This window comes from Poecilia mexicana, unplaced genomic scaffold (genome assembly GCF_051168715.1).
Source record: "Poecilia mexicana isolate PSO_F unplaced genomic scaffold, ASM5116871v1 scaffold_6, whole genome shotgun sequence".
NCBI lineage: Eukaryota > Metazoa > Chordata > Actinopteri > Cyprinodontiformes > Poeciliidae > Poecilia > Poecilia mexicana.
Genome location: NW_028263375.1, coordinates 19895411 through 19912302, shown reverse-complemented (window position 1 = coordinate 19912302; position 16892 = coordinate 19895411). Strand labels below are relative to the sequence as shown.

Here is a 16892-nt window from a genome sequence, read left to right as displayed (position 1 = left end):
GACTTGATCAGCTTTTTTTCTTTTCACATCATCAAAAGAAAAAAAGCTTTTTTCTCTCTCTCTCTCTCTCAGATTATGAAGCTACCATAAAAAGAAATGGAGTCATAAAAATATTAATGTTCCAACTCATCTGAAATAAAATAAGATTATGTCACCTTCAAATTACTTGATGCTCCTGTTTGGTGCATTCAGATCTGTTTTTGTCACGTCGTACATTTGGAAACAAACATGGAGACCATGTTCTGTATATTCATAACTTATAACCCAGCAAACAATAATGTAGCCTACTCTGTGTACTAGCACAAGCTTTCTTATAAGACTCAATGAGCCTAATCAGGTTTGTTCAGTATGATGAACAAACCTGTGAACTGTTCATCCCTAAACGGCTTCAGCATGTCCCTCTGACTACAGAGGAACATGTACCTGGTAGTAAAACCTTATAATCTGTAGATTTGTGGCTATAAGCCATCACAAGTTGACTGAATCTTCTCTACTGCAAGGACTTGATAAGCAACAAAACAAGCGTGCATTAATTTCAACACGCATTTCTTCAAAAATGATCTTGAAGTATTTCGCAATCTTAGCAAAGGCTCTGAGCGTTGAAATTTGTTTGATGAGTGAACATTTTTAACTTGTGTTTTCCACCCCGTTGTAAGACATCATCAAATTGTGTGTTGTTCCTGTCTGACTTGTACCTCTTTTATTCCATCTAACTGGAGGCAGGGGAGCTCTAAAAACAGTGTGCGACTGAGTGAAAGCAGATGAGGGTCAAGTGCTAGCTCTTCTGATAAGGAAAATGAAATTCCTTTCCATTTTATCTTGTTAGAAAATAGCCCTAATGAAAGTATGCAAGATAGCATGGGGCAGATCACACCTCGGGCAGGCAGAGATGACATGCGTGAAAACAAGAAGAAATATTTGACTTCTCTGGAAAAAGAAACAAGAAACTATTGTCCCCTTTGAACTATTTATATATACCTAAGCAGAAAATTAAACCAGTCATTATCTCGTTGAAGCAGGAATGCTCAATGTGTGACTGCCAAACTTAGGAAATCCAATAGACATCTGCGCAACTTGTTGATAACTTCAATTTTTGTGCTCAAGGAAACATCTTTTGAAACTCAAATATTTAGCTCAATTAAAGTAAACGTCTCATTCCATCTCGGCATGAGCTGCATCCGGATGTATTAGAGCAGCGCGTGAATGTCTGTAATTTCTTCTGCTCTTTCAAGCCACAAGGCCCCTCCCCATCTCTCACTCCCACTTCTGTCATCTTGCAGAAGAAGTGGGGAAAGTCATTAGGCACAAAAAGGGGAGGAGAGAGCAAGTGGTTGCTATAGCCATGAAAGTCAGGGCTGAGCTCCACGCCACAGAGAGCTGGTGAGAGGACACCACCAGGGAGTATCTGCATGGGGAGGACAATACATTTTCAGCTTATTAAGCTGTATAAACAAATGGCTGACTGGTGGAGATCCTAGGTGTCATGAATGAGGGCTGAAAGACTTTGGAAAGTAGGTCTGTGATGGCTTTTTATTGTTCTCAATGTACCTGCTGATTTCTGCTGACGGAAAAAATAGAAGCAAATGTCTTTTTGTTGTTGTTGTTGTTGTTCATGTGATGTTGCATTGTTCCAAAGAATCAAAAACTGATCCCTACTTTATTTGTTTGCATCAAAGGATCAATAAATCCAGATGGGCATCGGTGGAGCTTTAATGAGATTCCATGAAATTCACTTAAAGATGACAACAACCAGCTGGAGCACGGCCATTATTTCCTATCGACACAAAGTGGGGGATTTGAGAAAAAACTGAGAACGATGGGCAACGCCATGCGAGGAGTAATCGCCTTGATTCCCTCCGAACGCTGCCAGCGCTACCTGGTGGGAGACCTGAAGGAGATGCCGCTGGACCGAACCCTGGACCTGAGCGGCCATCAGCTGCGGCGGCTGCCTGTCACCATCTGCGTCTTTGATGAGTTGGTGAAGCTTTACCTGAGTGACAACAACCTCAGCAGCCTGCCTGACGAGCTGCAAGGCCTGAGGAATCTGCAGCTTCTCGCACTGGACTTTAACTGCTTTGAGGAACTCCCTGCAGCCATTTGTAGATTGCACCAACTCACTATCCTCTACCTGGGCAATAACAGACTGCATCGCCTTCCCAGAGAACTGAGAGAGCTCAAGGAGCTCAACACTCTGTGGTTGGAGACCAACTGCTTCACCGATTTTCCCAAGGTAGTTTGTGAGCTTACGAATCTTAAGACGCTGCACTTTGGCTACAATCAAATACGCAGTGTGCCAAAAGATCTGAGGCGACTGGAGGAACTAAAAAGCATCTGGCTTGCCGGGAACCTCCTGACAGAGTTCCCTCCAGAGCTGCTTGAAATGCACTCCCTGGCTGTCGTCGATGTGGACAGGAATAAAATACGACAATTTCCGAACCTGTCTCACATGCAGGGTCTGAAACTCGTCATTTATGACCACAACCCCTGTGTTAATGCCCCTGTAGTGGGTGAGGGCGTCAGAAGGGTGGGCCGCTGGGCTGACAATTCAGACGACGAACAGGAAGATGAGGGAACCAAAGCACAGAGTGAGGACACAACTGAGATAGCAGAGGTTCCCTCAGAGGAGAAGCAAAACAATTTAGGGCAAGAAAGTAGCAATCAGCTGTGATGGGATGTCAAAACCAGGCAACTTGAGTAGAGGCTGAAAAGTAGTCTATCACAGTGAGGGCTATTGCCTTAGAGTAGTCCTAAATGTTACCTGCAAGAGAATTAATCACAATTTTGGAAGTGGAAAAGTTTTGTGTGCCTTAAAATATCAGGACCAATGCAGAAACACACACTCACTGGCCGGTTTATTGGTAATTACTTCTGTCTTCAGAGCTGCCTTCATTTCACCCATCATATATTAAACAATGTGTCTGAAACATTCCTCAGAGATTTTGGTCAATGTTGACATGACAGGCATCAAGAAGTAAATTTCTCACTCTACACATCCGACATGTATTCTTGTGGATCCAGATCTGGAGGACACTGGAGTAGTTAATTGTGTTAACAAGCAATTAAAACTGTGTACCTAATAAAGTGGCTGGTGAGTACACATTGTTAATAATTCCAGCAAATTAAATGTTTCTAGCGAGGAGGTTTGACTTCTTTTATTTTAAGGTGCAAGACAGTATTTCAAATCATTTTTGACGGTATTTATAACTGCAAGTCTGTAGTTTTTCTTGCAACATTGTTTGTGTTTGCAGCACAGCAATACATATTTTTCTATTAATCTAACTATGCATGTTGCTGTGCCATCTACTAGCTGAAAATCAAATCACAGTGATGTTATCTCAACTCGCTTTGTGAAAGGGTTTAACTCAAAGATAGGAAGCACATAAAAATGAGCTTTATTTCTAAAATAACTTCTGTACCTGCTGAGACTAAAAAGAGTCTTCAGTACGAGTGATGGATAGTCTGAGTCGTAGGCTGCACTCATTATCCAGGCGAATGCATAATTCATTTGATAAATTAGGACTGTGGCTTGGAATAAAGGCCACTAATGGGGCTTAATATCATCACCCAAAGCTTTGGGTTTTGAAGAGCCAATAAATGCATGTTTGTATTTCCTCATAGTGCCAGGAAATGTTGTCAAAATGGAAATAAATGCCCCTCTGCACAATAGGATTTAATGCGTTTCAGACTTGCCTTTAATGAAGCACACAAAAAGACATTAAAAGGGCTACAAATCCTTCCTTAGTCTAGGAACGTAACCATTTAAAGTTTAGGACTTCTGTAATTCAACTTTTCTCTCAATTTTGTACTTAGGTAGAAACTTTACAAAATATTTTTTTCTTTCTGCGTGTGTTCTACAAAACTTTAGCATCTAGCTGTATTATTGTTGAAGGAAATAAAATACACATTCTTCGCACTATTATGGTGTCGTTTTATTGCTATCAAGACCTACAGGCTGTTTGAAATTATTATTTTTGAACTTGATTCATGTTTGCAAACTCTTTTTCTTTGTGTAAATAAAAAAAAGTCTATTTTATCTTTCCAAAAGGCCCTGTTTTATATGACCTTACAAAAACAAAATGTGCAGTTCAGACAAAAATTATTTACTGTTATGAAAAGGTAAAGATTTATTAAAAATACAGGCACATAACATTGTGTATCTGAAGTCAGAAACAGTTTGTATTCCAACACTACCTTCCACTTAATTGGCTCCAATGGTAAACATATAGAAAATCTAAAAATAAAGGGATGTTTTTAAATGCAATAATGTCACTCTGAATTTATGGTCTGGAAAATATCACAAATATTTTAATATAAAATCACGACCACAGTTATTTGGCTGAAAGCAGCACAGATCCTCCATCACGTAGCGGTGGGGATCAGATGGTTTTCCACGTGTTCATCACTTTTTGCTACACATTAACTAGTCAAATTATTTGACAACTAAGTCAGTCTCATCTGGCCTAAGCACATGGTTACAGTTAATTTAGCAACTTCACCAAAAACCAATGGCATCTAGATGACATCTAAACGTTGCTATGGAAACAAGCTGCCACCCTTTGATGCAGTTCTAACAGTGAGCTCACTCTTCCTCAATCCAATATCAGCTCGGGTCTTCATCCAACTTGTCTAAACCGAGGATGTTTTATAACATTTATAAAACATCATAAAGCATTTATAATATTGTTATAAATGCAACACCAAAGCCTAAAAGAAAAAAAAAAGTAAAATAAACAAAGAGATGGTTAATCTTTACACAAAGATGAGGTCACAAGCATGTCTGTATTTATTTTATTTGTTCAAACACATAAATAACATCTGTACATATTTGGAAAGATCCAACATATCTGCAAACATCTTTGGTGCAAAATCTTAAATCCAAAACCACGACTCAGAGTAACCATAAGAATGAAACCCAAAGTTTCCCTGACTAACAGGCTAAATACTTGAAGGCTTAGCCAGACAATCCCTGCATCGCTTTTAGCAAGTGCATCAACTTCAAAACTGTAACTTCACTTATCCCTGTTGTACTACAGACTAACATTAAATATGCACATTATAATAAACACAATAAACAAGCGTGATTTAAAATGGTCTGAGAGTGTTGGTGCACCAAGTGCCAACAGGACTTTTGCAAAGACATGCAACAGGAATGATGATCGACCGCTGCTGAAGCACTCGAGCTTCAACTCACCAATTACACTGAGACAGAACACGGCTTTGTTTTGCAAAGCAGAAAAAGTCCCAATTGCTCCCCTCACGCTGGACCACAATTTTTACAGACAGTTGGTAACAACAAAGACGCTTTTTGTTGAGTAAAGTTTCCAAATCACATTGCTTTGAAAGAGCTTCTGCGAGCAAAAAAAAAAAAGAAATCACATGCACTGGATCATTTTGTTTCAGCAGCATGCCATCAACATTAAACAAAGTCTGATTTCTAAAAGCATTTTAGGTGAACTAAAAAGGAATATTGTGATTTCAGAAAACACAAAACATGAACTAATTGGTCAGAGACTGGAAAAAAGGAAGATTTTTATTTATAGTGAATAGCAGATGAAATACTAAAACTACTACTTTTCTTTCCTATTACTAAATGCATCAGGATTTCTATAATCTTAGTCAATAAATGCAGCAACTGCCAGCTTATGCTTTGCACTTCTTTGTATTTTGTAAAAATCAGATAAAGGTTAGACATTCTTTCATGCACAAGTCTGAATAATTGTGTAATTTCAAGGTACTACCTCTACCAGGGAAACTACAGCACACATTTTTTTCCTCTTCTACACATTATAATACTTAGAAAACCAAATTGGTCAAATTCTGAATTGAGCTTTGCAGACTTCAAAGGAAACAGAAATTGAAGTCGGTCAGGAAAAGCCAGATCAGTGCACCTCTGGAAAACACTTTAAACCAGAGATAAAAAAGCAAGCAGGTTTAGTCACTTAAAAGGGTGTGTTGGACGACCGGCCGACGTGAAGGGAATGTAACGCCTCCGGAACCGGGCAACTCAAATGCCACAAACATGTAAACTGTAACAGTGTTGGAACGAAAACAAAGCAGTAAACAAATCGAAACAGACGCAAGACGATGAGATGCAACGCCAACTAAAGCAAGATGAGGCAAACAGTTTAACTTAACTTTATCAGACTGAAGGTTAGTCTACATCTACATTGCTGCATTCAAAGTGCTAAAGAGGATATGCAGTTATTTTATGGTTTAGAGACTCATCCAAGGTCCAGGTCTGTGGCGAACAGCTGTCTCCCCAGTCTGAGACTGAAGGCTGCCATTCAACTCGTTTGACCCGTCGGTTTCCACAGGTCCCTCAGAATCATGAGACTCTTCTTGCTGGGTTTGTGCCGCTTCAGCCCCAGAGGCTTCTGGGATTACAGAGGGGCTCTCTGGGGAAGACTCTGATAAGATGCTATTTCCCTGGAAATCACACGCCCCACTCATCGAGCCAATCACGGTAGGAGTGTAAAGCTCTTTCTGTGAATTTTCCCTTTCCATGCGCTTCCGAGCCTCCTCCCTCCGCCTCTGGATCCGGGTGGTGTCTCCCATCATGACCCTGACTCTGACCTGGTCCGGAGGCCAGAGCCCGCCCCACATGAACTGCAGGTATCCAAACAGCGCAATGACGCTGAGGAAGGCAAAGTTGGTGGCCACTCCGATCACTGCCGACGTCAGGGGGAAGTTGTACAAAAGGTACCGTATGCCAGTGAAGTAGGCGTGGATGCGGAGCTGCGCTGAGTAGATCTGAACCTGTCTGGAGTGGATCTCAATGACTGCACCCACGGTGGGGTGATAGGCATTCGTCTTGTAATCGGGGTAGAGCTCCACTTCTATGAGCTGCTTCTGCTCAGTCATCCCGGTCAGGAGGAGAGGAGAGAAGAATAAAGTGCTCAGGGTTTGCAGGAGGCTGGAGCGGTAATGCAGCATCGTTGATCGTCCCACCGACGAGACAGTCGTCCCGCCTTTGGTGTAACAGGACATCTTGATCATGAACATTCCCAGCCGTTCGTTCACTGGAGACTCCGGCATCTCCAACTCAATAGACACTCTGTAAGGCTGGCCATTGGCCATCACCTGGTCCCTGTCATTCTTCATGAAGGATATGTTGGCTGTGGGGAAGGAGCACAGACCTGACTTTGTAGCATCACAATCAGAGGTGTAGTAGAAGTGCACAGGGGTGGAGAAGCTCACAGTGGGCATGTAGGAGTAGTAGAAGCTCCCGTAGAGAAATATGGACACCCACAGCAGCAGGCATAGGGTGCAGAAGAGGATGGCGGCCTGAAATAGTGTCCTTCGGGCTTTGTGGAAAGTCACAGCTGCCACATCCTGCAGCCAGTGGAGGAGCGGCCCCATCGCTCCCCCCATCGTGTCTGATCGGGAGCTCTTGGTTTGGACTGCTGATCCTCTTCGGAGCCCCGTGGATTGCTGCTTCTGTGGTGGATCGCTATGTTCTTGCATTAGTGGGTGGCTTCGATGGGAAACTGTAAAATCGCGTACCTTGACATCCCATGCCGACTTTGTTTAACTAGCTTCATCCTCAGAGTCCGACTGCTAATAATCTTGACACGTTGTTGGTACACATGGCACCAGGAGACACTAATTTGTCGTCGAACATGGTAATAATTTGATCCATTTTCATAGTAGACGCTTACTGCTGTTAGCCGCGCTAGCTGCTTAGCTACCGATGCAGTTATACAAAAGTGACTCTGCGACCCGGACGTTAATGCATCTAGAGCGGATGTACTTCTTCCTTTGTGTTGGCCTTGAGTTGATACCGTTCAGCTTCTACGGTCGACGCCAAAGAAGCAGTCCCGTTCAATAGACACATTAATGGGGAAGAAAAGCCGCATCGCAGGAGGAGCCGTGGGTCGAAGGACCATTCTACAACTTTCTCCACCTGGACATCGCGGCGGAAATACCGGAGAGAGAGAAGAGGCGCCGTCGGGATCGGATGGTAATTTTCCTAGCATGTTAGCGGGGAAGCCCAACTCAAGGCTAAAAGAACGAAGCCTGTCAATTAAAACAGGAAATTACTCAAACTTGGTGTATTTTTGTTGCTAATCAACGGTTAATGTCACATAGCATGTTTCGTTCTGTATTAAAATGTCTAATTCTAGGGATTTATTTGCACAGCTAGCATGCTAAGCTAATGTTAGCAGTTAAGCTAACTGTGCTGGTTCACGTTTATTGGTAGGCCATTGGTGGATATATCAATCTCAGAGTGCCCAGATTTAAGAAAACAACATAATACCAGCAGCCTGGTGTCGTTATTTTTTAAAATGGAGCAAAGTAGACTAAGTTGTAGATGCTGTTTTAATGATTAGCTGTTAGCTAGCCAGTCTGCTAGCGACTAACGTGGTTTACTGTATGCTATTTTTCTGCCTCTTCGGTGCAGATGAACAAGACGGCGATGGGCACAGATTTGTTAAACGGACAAGCATGAAAGCGCAAACAGTAAAAGCCACAGGTGAGTTTAATTATTTTAATCCGAGTAACCATGCCGATTAAGACAGTTTATGGATTGATTCCTCGATTGTATGGAAGATTTTGTTATATTTCTTAGACTAAAAATAACATTCCTGGTTGAACAACGACAGAGATGAAGTTCTAAAAGATGAAATTACAGATCTGTAACGCCAAGTTTCCTTTGGGTCCTACTGTTAAAGCATATGTTATATTATCATTTGATAATATATCTTGATACTAGTAACTGACAGTTGGCTTATTGTATGGTAAAATGTTACATTTTGTAAGAGTAATACAAAAAATAAACTGAAATTTTCAGCTGCATGATCCGTTTGTCTGCTTGTAGTTTTTGCAGATGCTTCTCAAGTAGTAAGATATTCTGTTTTTCATTCTGACATAGAGGGTCTGTCGTTGCTTGGAGCCTACGAAGACAGCGATGAAGAAGATGGTGGAAGCCGTTCAGCTTCAAATTCTCAACCCAACCAGTCAGCAGACATCGACAGTACCCTGGCCAATTTCATGGCTGTGAGTATATATACCCGACATCATAACTATAGATTGAATCGCTTTTTTCTTTCAATAGCATTCAAATTTAGTAAGACATTCTCTTTAGTTCTCTGGTTAAAGATAAGTTCCAGTAATTTATGGGAAAAAAATAAGAAGGGCATGATGTCTTTTGTATTGCTTAATAACTCTGTTTCTACTGTTTCTCCCACTTCAGGAGATTGATGCCATCACAACTCAGCCAGCTGCAGACGATGCAGCGGCTCCTGCCTCCGTTTCCAATGCCAACCCGCCTCGACCTGAGGTTAAAGCTCAGCAGCAATCTGCGGTGGCTGGTCATGATCAACAAAGCACAGAGTTTGAGTACAATACGCAGTACTCCCTAGCCGGAGGTAGCTATATTTTCAGTTTATAGAAACGTGTACATTTTCAAAGGGAAGTTATTCTACATTGTACGACTTGTAGAAACCATCTTGTGATGAATTCTTCTTTATAGGCAGCATTTAATTACAGTATTACCCCAGATCTAGTGATGCTACCATCAGATTGGTACCCAACCAATAAATTATTCTGTCAACAATTTCGAAACAACCCAACATGTGCATGTGCATTAGAACAGATAAATGTGTGGATGTGCCAAAACTTTCTCCAGCTGAACAGAAACAAAACTGAAGTTATTATCTTTGGACCTAAAGAGGAGCGAACTAGAATCAATGCACAGCTTCAGTTATTACAACTGAAAACCAGCGATCAGGCCCGAAACCTGGGAGTAGTGATGGACTCTGACCTGAACTTTCAGAGCCACATTAAGAAAGTAACAAAGTCGGCCTTCTATCACCTGAAGAACATCTCCAGGGTTAGAGGACTAATGTCTCAGCGCGATCTAGAGAAACTCATCCATGCGTTTATCTTTAGCCGCATTGATTACGGCATCAGCGTCTTCACAGGTCTGACTAACAAATCAATCAAACAGCTGCAGCTGATCCAGATCGCTGCTGCTCCCGTTCTCACTAAAACCAGGAAGATAGAGCACATAACACCAGTTTTAAAGTCCCTACACTGGCTCCCTGTGGCTCAGAGGATAGACTTTAAAATACTGCTGTTAGTTTATAAATCACTGAACGGTTTAGCACCACAATACATTAAAGATCTGTTATTGCGGTACCAACCGTCTAGGCCCCTCAGATCTTCTGGTTCTGGTCTGCTCTGCATCCCCAGAACCAGAACCAAACGAGAAGCAGCATTCAGTTTCTATGCACCACGGATTTGGAACAAACTTCCAGAAAACTGTAAAACAGCTGAAACACTGGGTGCCTTTAAATCTCAACTTAAACCCACCTGTTTAGAGTTGCTTACGGCTAAATTAGGATTAGAGTGGGTTTTGATGTCTTCGATGATTTTAATGTTTTATCTATTTATTAATTTCTTTTTATTTCTCTTTCTCACTGTTTACGTTTTAATGATGTAAAGCCCCCCGGAAAATGTCCCAGTTAAGACATTTAACTAAAGTCTTATGGGGTTTAGAGTCCCAGTTGACGGCGTTTCAACTAAAAACCTAGAGGTTGGAGTCCTTGTCAAACGGTGTTTTTGACTAAAGTCCGAGAGGGTTAGAGCCCCAGTTAAACGACATTTAACTGAGGTCCTCAAAGGGGTGCGGGTTTTAATGTTTTTATCTTTTTTAATCTTTCTCAAAATGTCTTTCTCTTTCTCACTGTTTCGGTGATTTTAATGTTTTTATCTTTAAAAAAAAAAAAAAAGTCCGAGAGGTTAGAGTCCTTGTCAAAGGGCGTTTTGACTGAAGTCCGAGAGGTTAGAGTCCTTGTCAAAGGGCGTTTTGACTGAAGTCCGAGAGGTTAGAGTCCTTGTCAAAGGGCGTTTTGACTAAAGTCCGAGAGGTTAGATTCCCAGTTGACGGCGTCTCAACTAAAGTTCTACAGCTTTTTATTTCTCTTTCTCACTGTTTACGTTTTAATCATGTTTTTTAAATCTCTTTCTCACATGCTGTTTTTATTTTAATTATGTAAAGCACTTTGAAATGCCTTGCTGCTGAAATGTGCTATACAAATAAAATTTGATTGATTGATTAATTGATCATTTTGTATTCCAGTGGGTGTGGAGATGGGAGACTGGCAGGAGGTTTGGGATGAGAACTCTGGCTGCTATTACTACTGGAACACTCTGACTAATGAAGTGTCCTGGGAGCTGCCACACTATTTAGCCGATCAGGTGCAAAGTCTGGGACATTATGAAAACAGGTAAAACTAAAAGAAAAAAAAAGCCTTATGTTTTTTTTTTTTTTTTTTACTGTGATCAACAGCGTAGGTGTCTGTGAAGATAATGCTTGCTTTCTCCTTGTAGCACCAGTGTGAATGGGAATGGCACAGCCGGTGCAGGTTATTATGCAGAAGAAAATGCTGCTGCTGCTGCAGCTTCATCCGCTTCAAAAGAGACAAAAGCGAAGGCGAGTGTCGTTTAGATTGTCAGTTTTATAGTAATCCTTCAAAGTTTGTAACTATAATGTCTGTGTTTGATGCCAACAGGAGATTGTAGAGAGTGTTGTAGCTCTGACAAGTGAAAAGGAGGAGCGTCAGGGAGTGGCTGCCTCTCTCCTTGGTCTGTTGATTCCTTCAGAGGTGAAAGAAGCAGAGGAAAAATGGAGGAAAAAGCTGCTGAAGGGATTAGATGAGACGGAGAACAGTTTGGATTCTGATGGGGAAGCTGCTAAGCCTGTAGGATCTCCCTCTATACCCTTTCTGGAATCAGACCCGAACCTCACAGTGCAGAAAGATGTTCCTAGCAAGAAGCTGTCAGCAGACCAATCAGATGCCGAAGAGGAGGCAGAGGAGGACACAGTCGAACTGGAACTGGCTCTAGAAAGGAAAAAGGTGAGTTTTGCAGATATTATTGTGAACTTAAAGTTGTCTTTATTTTCACTGCCGGACTTCTTGCATTAAGAAGCAGTAGACGCTACACCAGCTGTGGTGCTTCTACTGAATATTTCACCTAGGAAAAAGTCTAAAAAAACATGATAAATACAATTGGTAGTCTTGCATTACTTTTTAAAAAAAAATTCTTGCAGTTTTTTTTTCTCTCCTGTCTTTACAACAAAGGTGTAAATCTTTCATAAATGCCTTGTGATTTTTAAACCAAGTCTGCAACCAATGTTTCGCCTAACGTAACTCGCCGTTGTTACCCGATTTTAGGCAGAGCTTCGGGCACTCGAAGAGGGCGACGGGAGCGCAGGGGGCTCCAGTCCAATGTCAGAGGCCAGCCAAGATGCTGCAGGATCACGTGGGGCTCTGCTGAAGAAGAACCGCTGGAAGGCCGTCTTTCCAAGTGTTGCCAGCCCCGATTCTAACAGCAGAGGCTCAGACTTCCTGGATAACGCAGAGACGAGTGAGTTTACATTTTTTTTATTCTGACATAGCAGCACCTCAGTGTATTTTAATTAGGATTTTGAAAATCTCACTGGGAACATTTGTTTGTATGTGCTTTTTAGCTCTGCCTAAAACCGAAAGTGTCGTAGAAGGAGAAGTAAAGGAAACGGACAATTCAGAGGAGACGGGGGTTTCAAAACTTCCCAACAAGGACGAGGTGGAGACCCCTGAGCTAAAGGTGAATTTAACATTCTCTTTACTGTCTATATAAATACAACTTTGTTGGTGCATCTCAGCATGTATTAATACTAAATATGCAGTTTCAGATTGGAGAACTAGCAAACACCCTAACTAGCAAGATGGAGTTCCTGGGGATAAACAAAAAGACCATCTCAAACTTTCACCTGCTCCTGCTGCAAACCGAGGTGAGAGATTGGCTCCATGTTCTGGCTCTCAGCTGTGACCTCTGAAATATTTAGCAGGTTCTGTCATTAATTTTGCACAAGCCTGTATCAGATTTTAATATTTGAACTCCTCATAATAATCCATCACTGGACGTGCCTCTATGGAAACCTACTGCAATTGCTTCTTTCTCATCTTCCCCGTGGCGCTTCTTTTTTTAGACACGGATTGCTGATTGGAGGGAAGGTGCTCTGAACGGGGCCTATCTTCGACGCAAGCTGCAGGAAGCTGCTGAACACATAAAATATTATGAACTTAACGCCACCCCTAAAGGCTGGTCCTGCCACTGGGACAGGTACGCGCTACTTACCTTTCACATCTATAACCTCCCTCGTCCCCCAGAAATCTTACGCTGTCACAGCAGCCCCCTCAGTCCCCCGCTCTATGCCGAGGCTGCAGCCTTTGTAACATGACTTGGGGGAGAAACTTAACCTGTCCGAGTGGATTACCAGAAATAGACTTCAGGTTTCTGTGGTACAAACCTTAAGGGAGCATCCGCTCTGAGCCAGCCTGCTTCCTGTTAACTGGAGCTCCCACAGAGAGGACTCCATGTCCCAGTTACTGACTGCTCAGCCCGATTCTGGGTTCATTCGGTGAAACATTTGGGAGGGGGTGTATGTTAGGGGGTTTCGTGGGAGAGCTTTGCACTTTACAGGACTACGACTCCCATGATGCAAAGCAGACAGAGTGAGACCCAGGGAGCGACAAGTGTCATGCATCAAAGTGTGAAGATGGAGCAATGACGGGAATCCAGAAGGTCAGACCAACTCTATTTTATCTGTCTTCCTGTTTTTCATATATTATTTTGAATCTTTTTTTTTTGTTTTGTTTGTTTGTTTGTTATTTTTAATGTAAAATGAATGGATTGTGTGATTTGTTATTTCCTGATATGTGATGGCTGAACATGATAATGGTGTTTCCTCCCTGGTTTGTTCCTGAATCTGGGAGGGAATGGTTGTCTAAAACAGAGCAAATGTGACAACCATGATGTGAGCTGCTGAAAGCTACTTTCGGGACCTAGAGATGATTTGTTTTACATTATTTATTCTTTAAAGCAAGGTGGGTCCTCTATCCACACCCATATCGACACCACAATTGGGCCCTTCTCCTGGACGGCAACCATTGCTGTCCATTACAAACATTCCTGCTCCCCTGTTGTTGCCATTTTGCCTACTTCCTTGCCCCACCGTCACAGGGTGATCATGCCGCTCTGCCAGTTTGAAGGACAGCAGTTGAGACGGTCGTTTTCTATGTCTGTTGTTCCATTCTTTAGAGAGCACAGGCGGTATTTCTATGTGAGGGACCGGACTGGTGCCTCCCAGTGGGAGTTTCCAACAGAGGAGGACAAGACGGAGGACGCAGTAGACACTCCAAGTACACAGAATCTGAGCCAGGAGGAGACAAAAACATCTGGACCAGCTGGTGGGGCTACAGGTAAGTCTGTCTTTAACTGTTCTGATGTTACAGAGTCTAGATGTAAAACTTTGTGTTGGCAAAGCATCAAAACCTGTAGAGTTCTGTGCTTGTTTTCGCTATGCAAGTATTTTTATTATGGAACATATAAAATGTTTTTAACTTTTTCTACGTTAGGAAAACCTAAAGGTTCTGTTAATGTTATTTAAATAACAGCACTGTACAACACTGACATATTAGAGCTGCAACTAACAATTAATAATCAATCATTGTGACGATTAATCGGATAAAAGGTTGGCTCACTCTGAGGATTTTTCATTTAACCACTTAAGTCTTTTTTTATATACAATATTAGAAATACATGAAAAGATGCCAATAAATAATTTCAATCCTTTTAAATTGTTCTGCATGAAAGGCAAGTGGACATCAAAGTTTATCTTTGCCTTCATTCAATACGTTGCTTTAAACGACAACTATGATGTCCCCACCTGACCTCTGTTTGTTTTCCTTCTCACTATTCAACAGAATTCTCGTCTGCTGCTCCACCTCCGCCTCCTCAGCCCAGTTCGTCCTCCTTCTGGTCCCCGTCCCAGCCACCCCTTCCCAGCAGCCCTCCTCCACCCTCCAACGACCCTCCGCCCCCTCCCCTCCCTCCAGAGTCACCGCCACCGCCTCCCCCACCCCCCGACAGCGATGGAGAGATCATGGAGGTTGAGATGGATGTGGACGACGACAACGAAGAGGAGCCGCCTGCTCCTGGAACGGAGGAGGACGGCAGCGGGAGGTGTGGCTCTGTCAACATGAAGGTGAAGGAGCAATCACTTTTTTTTTTTTTTTTATAAGCTAGTTTACATCTGATAACTAAATAACCTGTTCTTTTTTTCTTGATACAGATCATAGAGTCGGCTCCTTTTGGAAAGGGACTGAAACGGAAAGCTGGTCAGGGGAGTAAAACTGTTACCATTGGCAGCAGTCCCATTCTTTACACTCAGGCTCCAGTTCCTGCAGGTAAACACAGTAAAAATCCTCCACGGTATTTCTCCTTTTTTTGTTTTTTTCAACTTTTTAAGATTTTAATGTAATTTCCGATTAGTGCAATCATTTCAAACAATTCAGCAAAAATCTCTGGGTACCATTCGTCTTTATTCAGCCGATACCTGAGGTTTTTCCATTTTCTGCAGCACCTCTAATGCCAGCAGCAGCCTACTGGGGTATTCCGGCTGTGGCTGCCCCTCTGATCCCCTGCGAACCTCCAGCCCCCCCTGTACCAGTGTTGCCACCTCAGCCGCCGCTGCCTCCCTCCCAGCCAGCTTTTGAACCTGCTGCAGCCAAACCTTTACCTGCAGACAAGACCAAGAAAACAAAAAAGGATAAGGTTGGTGTTTGGGGGAAGGGAGGAGAAATGAATCAGGCTTTGTATCAAATTAAAAACCTGCATCTTCATCTAAGGGCTTTCATTGATCAATCTGTTTGTTAATCTATGCATATATCTATTATTCATCTGTTTGTTTCACTGTTTATCCATCCATTCATTTATCTGGCCATTCATTCACTCATAAGGTAATCCATCCATCTAAATGTTTTTTTTTCCTTTTCTATGTACGTTATGCTCATTTTACCATAATTTGTCCATCCTGTTGTCTGCTCATCCATCTGTCCTTCTTTGGTAAATTGTCATTTTGACTCCATCTTGTCGACTTGTCACTTTATTTTGTTTTCTACCCGTTATCCTGACTTTTCCATTTTTCATTTATTTGTTTCTGTAGCCAAAGAAAAGTAAGACAAAGATGCCTTCGCTGGTGAAAAAGTGGCAGAGCATCCAAAAAGAGTTGGACGAGGAAGAGAAGAGCAGCTCCAGTGACGAAGACAGAGATCTGCTCAACAAGAAGAGCATTGAGGAGTGGAAACAACAGCAGCTCATGACGTACGTCTCTGTGTTGCCATGAGCTTGAATCTGTGCTATTCAAATAGTCTTTCTTCTCTTGTGCTTTTAGATGGTTGTTTTAATGCTTGCTTTTCTTGATTTTTCAAGGGGAAAAGCTTCAAAAAACGCCAACTTTGAGGCACTACCAGAGGACTGGCGGGACCGGTTGAAGAAAAGGAAGTTGATGAACAGCACGTAACACCTGCCGATTCCCACACGCTGCCCAGGCCGCGTTTGTAAATCCGCTCCTACGTACACCATAAGAACATCCGTCAGAAGAGATGCAGATTTGTTTTACTATCAGTGGAGTTTCTTAGCTGTTCTATGTTCATATGAGACATTTTGAAGCCCTTATATGGCAGGCCATTCTCATCAAGGGGGTTTGAATGTCCTGTTTTTGTACGAGATCTGTAAATGTGCCAAACGTGCTGAGGTAATAGGTTTTCCTTTTTATAGCTCAGATGTCCACCAGTTTGTTTGGAAGAATTGTCTATTTTAAAGTGTGTTTTTACATGGGGAAGGAAGGAATGGGCCAAATTTGTGAGACCGGGAGGGATCGTCCCTGGACTTGTACATTTTGTAAAAAGTTATTACATTTTTTTTTTTCCAAGACTGTTGCTGTTTATTTAAAAAAAAATAAATAAACTAGCCTTTTATTATAATTAATGTGAACAGAAAATGCCAAATGTTTGGAGGAAAGTGACAATGGGCTAAACAAAATGTTTTATTTTCTCGATGCA

General features: G+C 42.1%; 3 protein-coding genes across 3 annotated transcripts; 2 read left to right on the top strand and 1 right to left on the bottom strand.

Moving 5' to 3' along the window:
* Positions 1–1681: 1681 nt before the first annotated feature.
* On the top strand, positions 1682–4154 carry lrrc10 (leucine rich repeat containing 10). The gene has a single exon (XM_014975034.2). It carries the CDS (start codon positions 1817–1819, stop codon positions 2666–2668), a length of 852 nt encoding a protein of 283 aa, XP_014830520.1. The 5' UTR covers positions 1682–1816; the 3' UTR covers positions 2669–4154.
* Positions 4155–4772: 618 nt separating this feature from the next.
* Positions 4773–7464, bottom strand: bscl2 (BSCL2 lipid droplet biogenesis associated, seipin). Its single transcript, XM_014985270.2, has one exon. It carries the CDS (start codon positions 7462–7464, stop codon positions 6214–6216), a length of 1251 nt encoding a protein of 416 aa, XP_014840756.2. The 3' UTR covers positions 4773–6213.
* A 266-nt stretch (positions 7465–7730) lies between these two features.
* Positions 7731–16762, top strand: fnbp4 (formin binding protein 4). Its single transcript, XM_014985268.2, has 17 exons — positions 7731–7960; positions 8402–8473; positions 8873–8997; positions 9194–9368; positions 11084–11231; positions 11335–11437; positions 11517–11861; positions 12180–12372; positions 12476–12591; positions 12674–12778; positions 12977–13110; positions 14089–14249; positions 14754–15034; positions 15122–15236; positions 15410–15603; positions 15995–16152; positions 16261–16762. The coding sequence occupies exons 1-17, from the start codon at positions 7837–7839 to the stop codon at positions 16349–16351; spliced, it is 2640 nt and encodes an 879-aa protein (XP_014840754.2). The 5' UTR covers positions 7731–7836; the 3' UTR covers positions 16352–16762.
* The last annotated feature ends 130 nt before the right edge of the window (positions 16763–16892 follow it).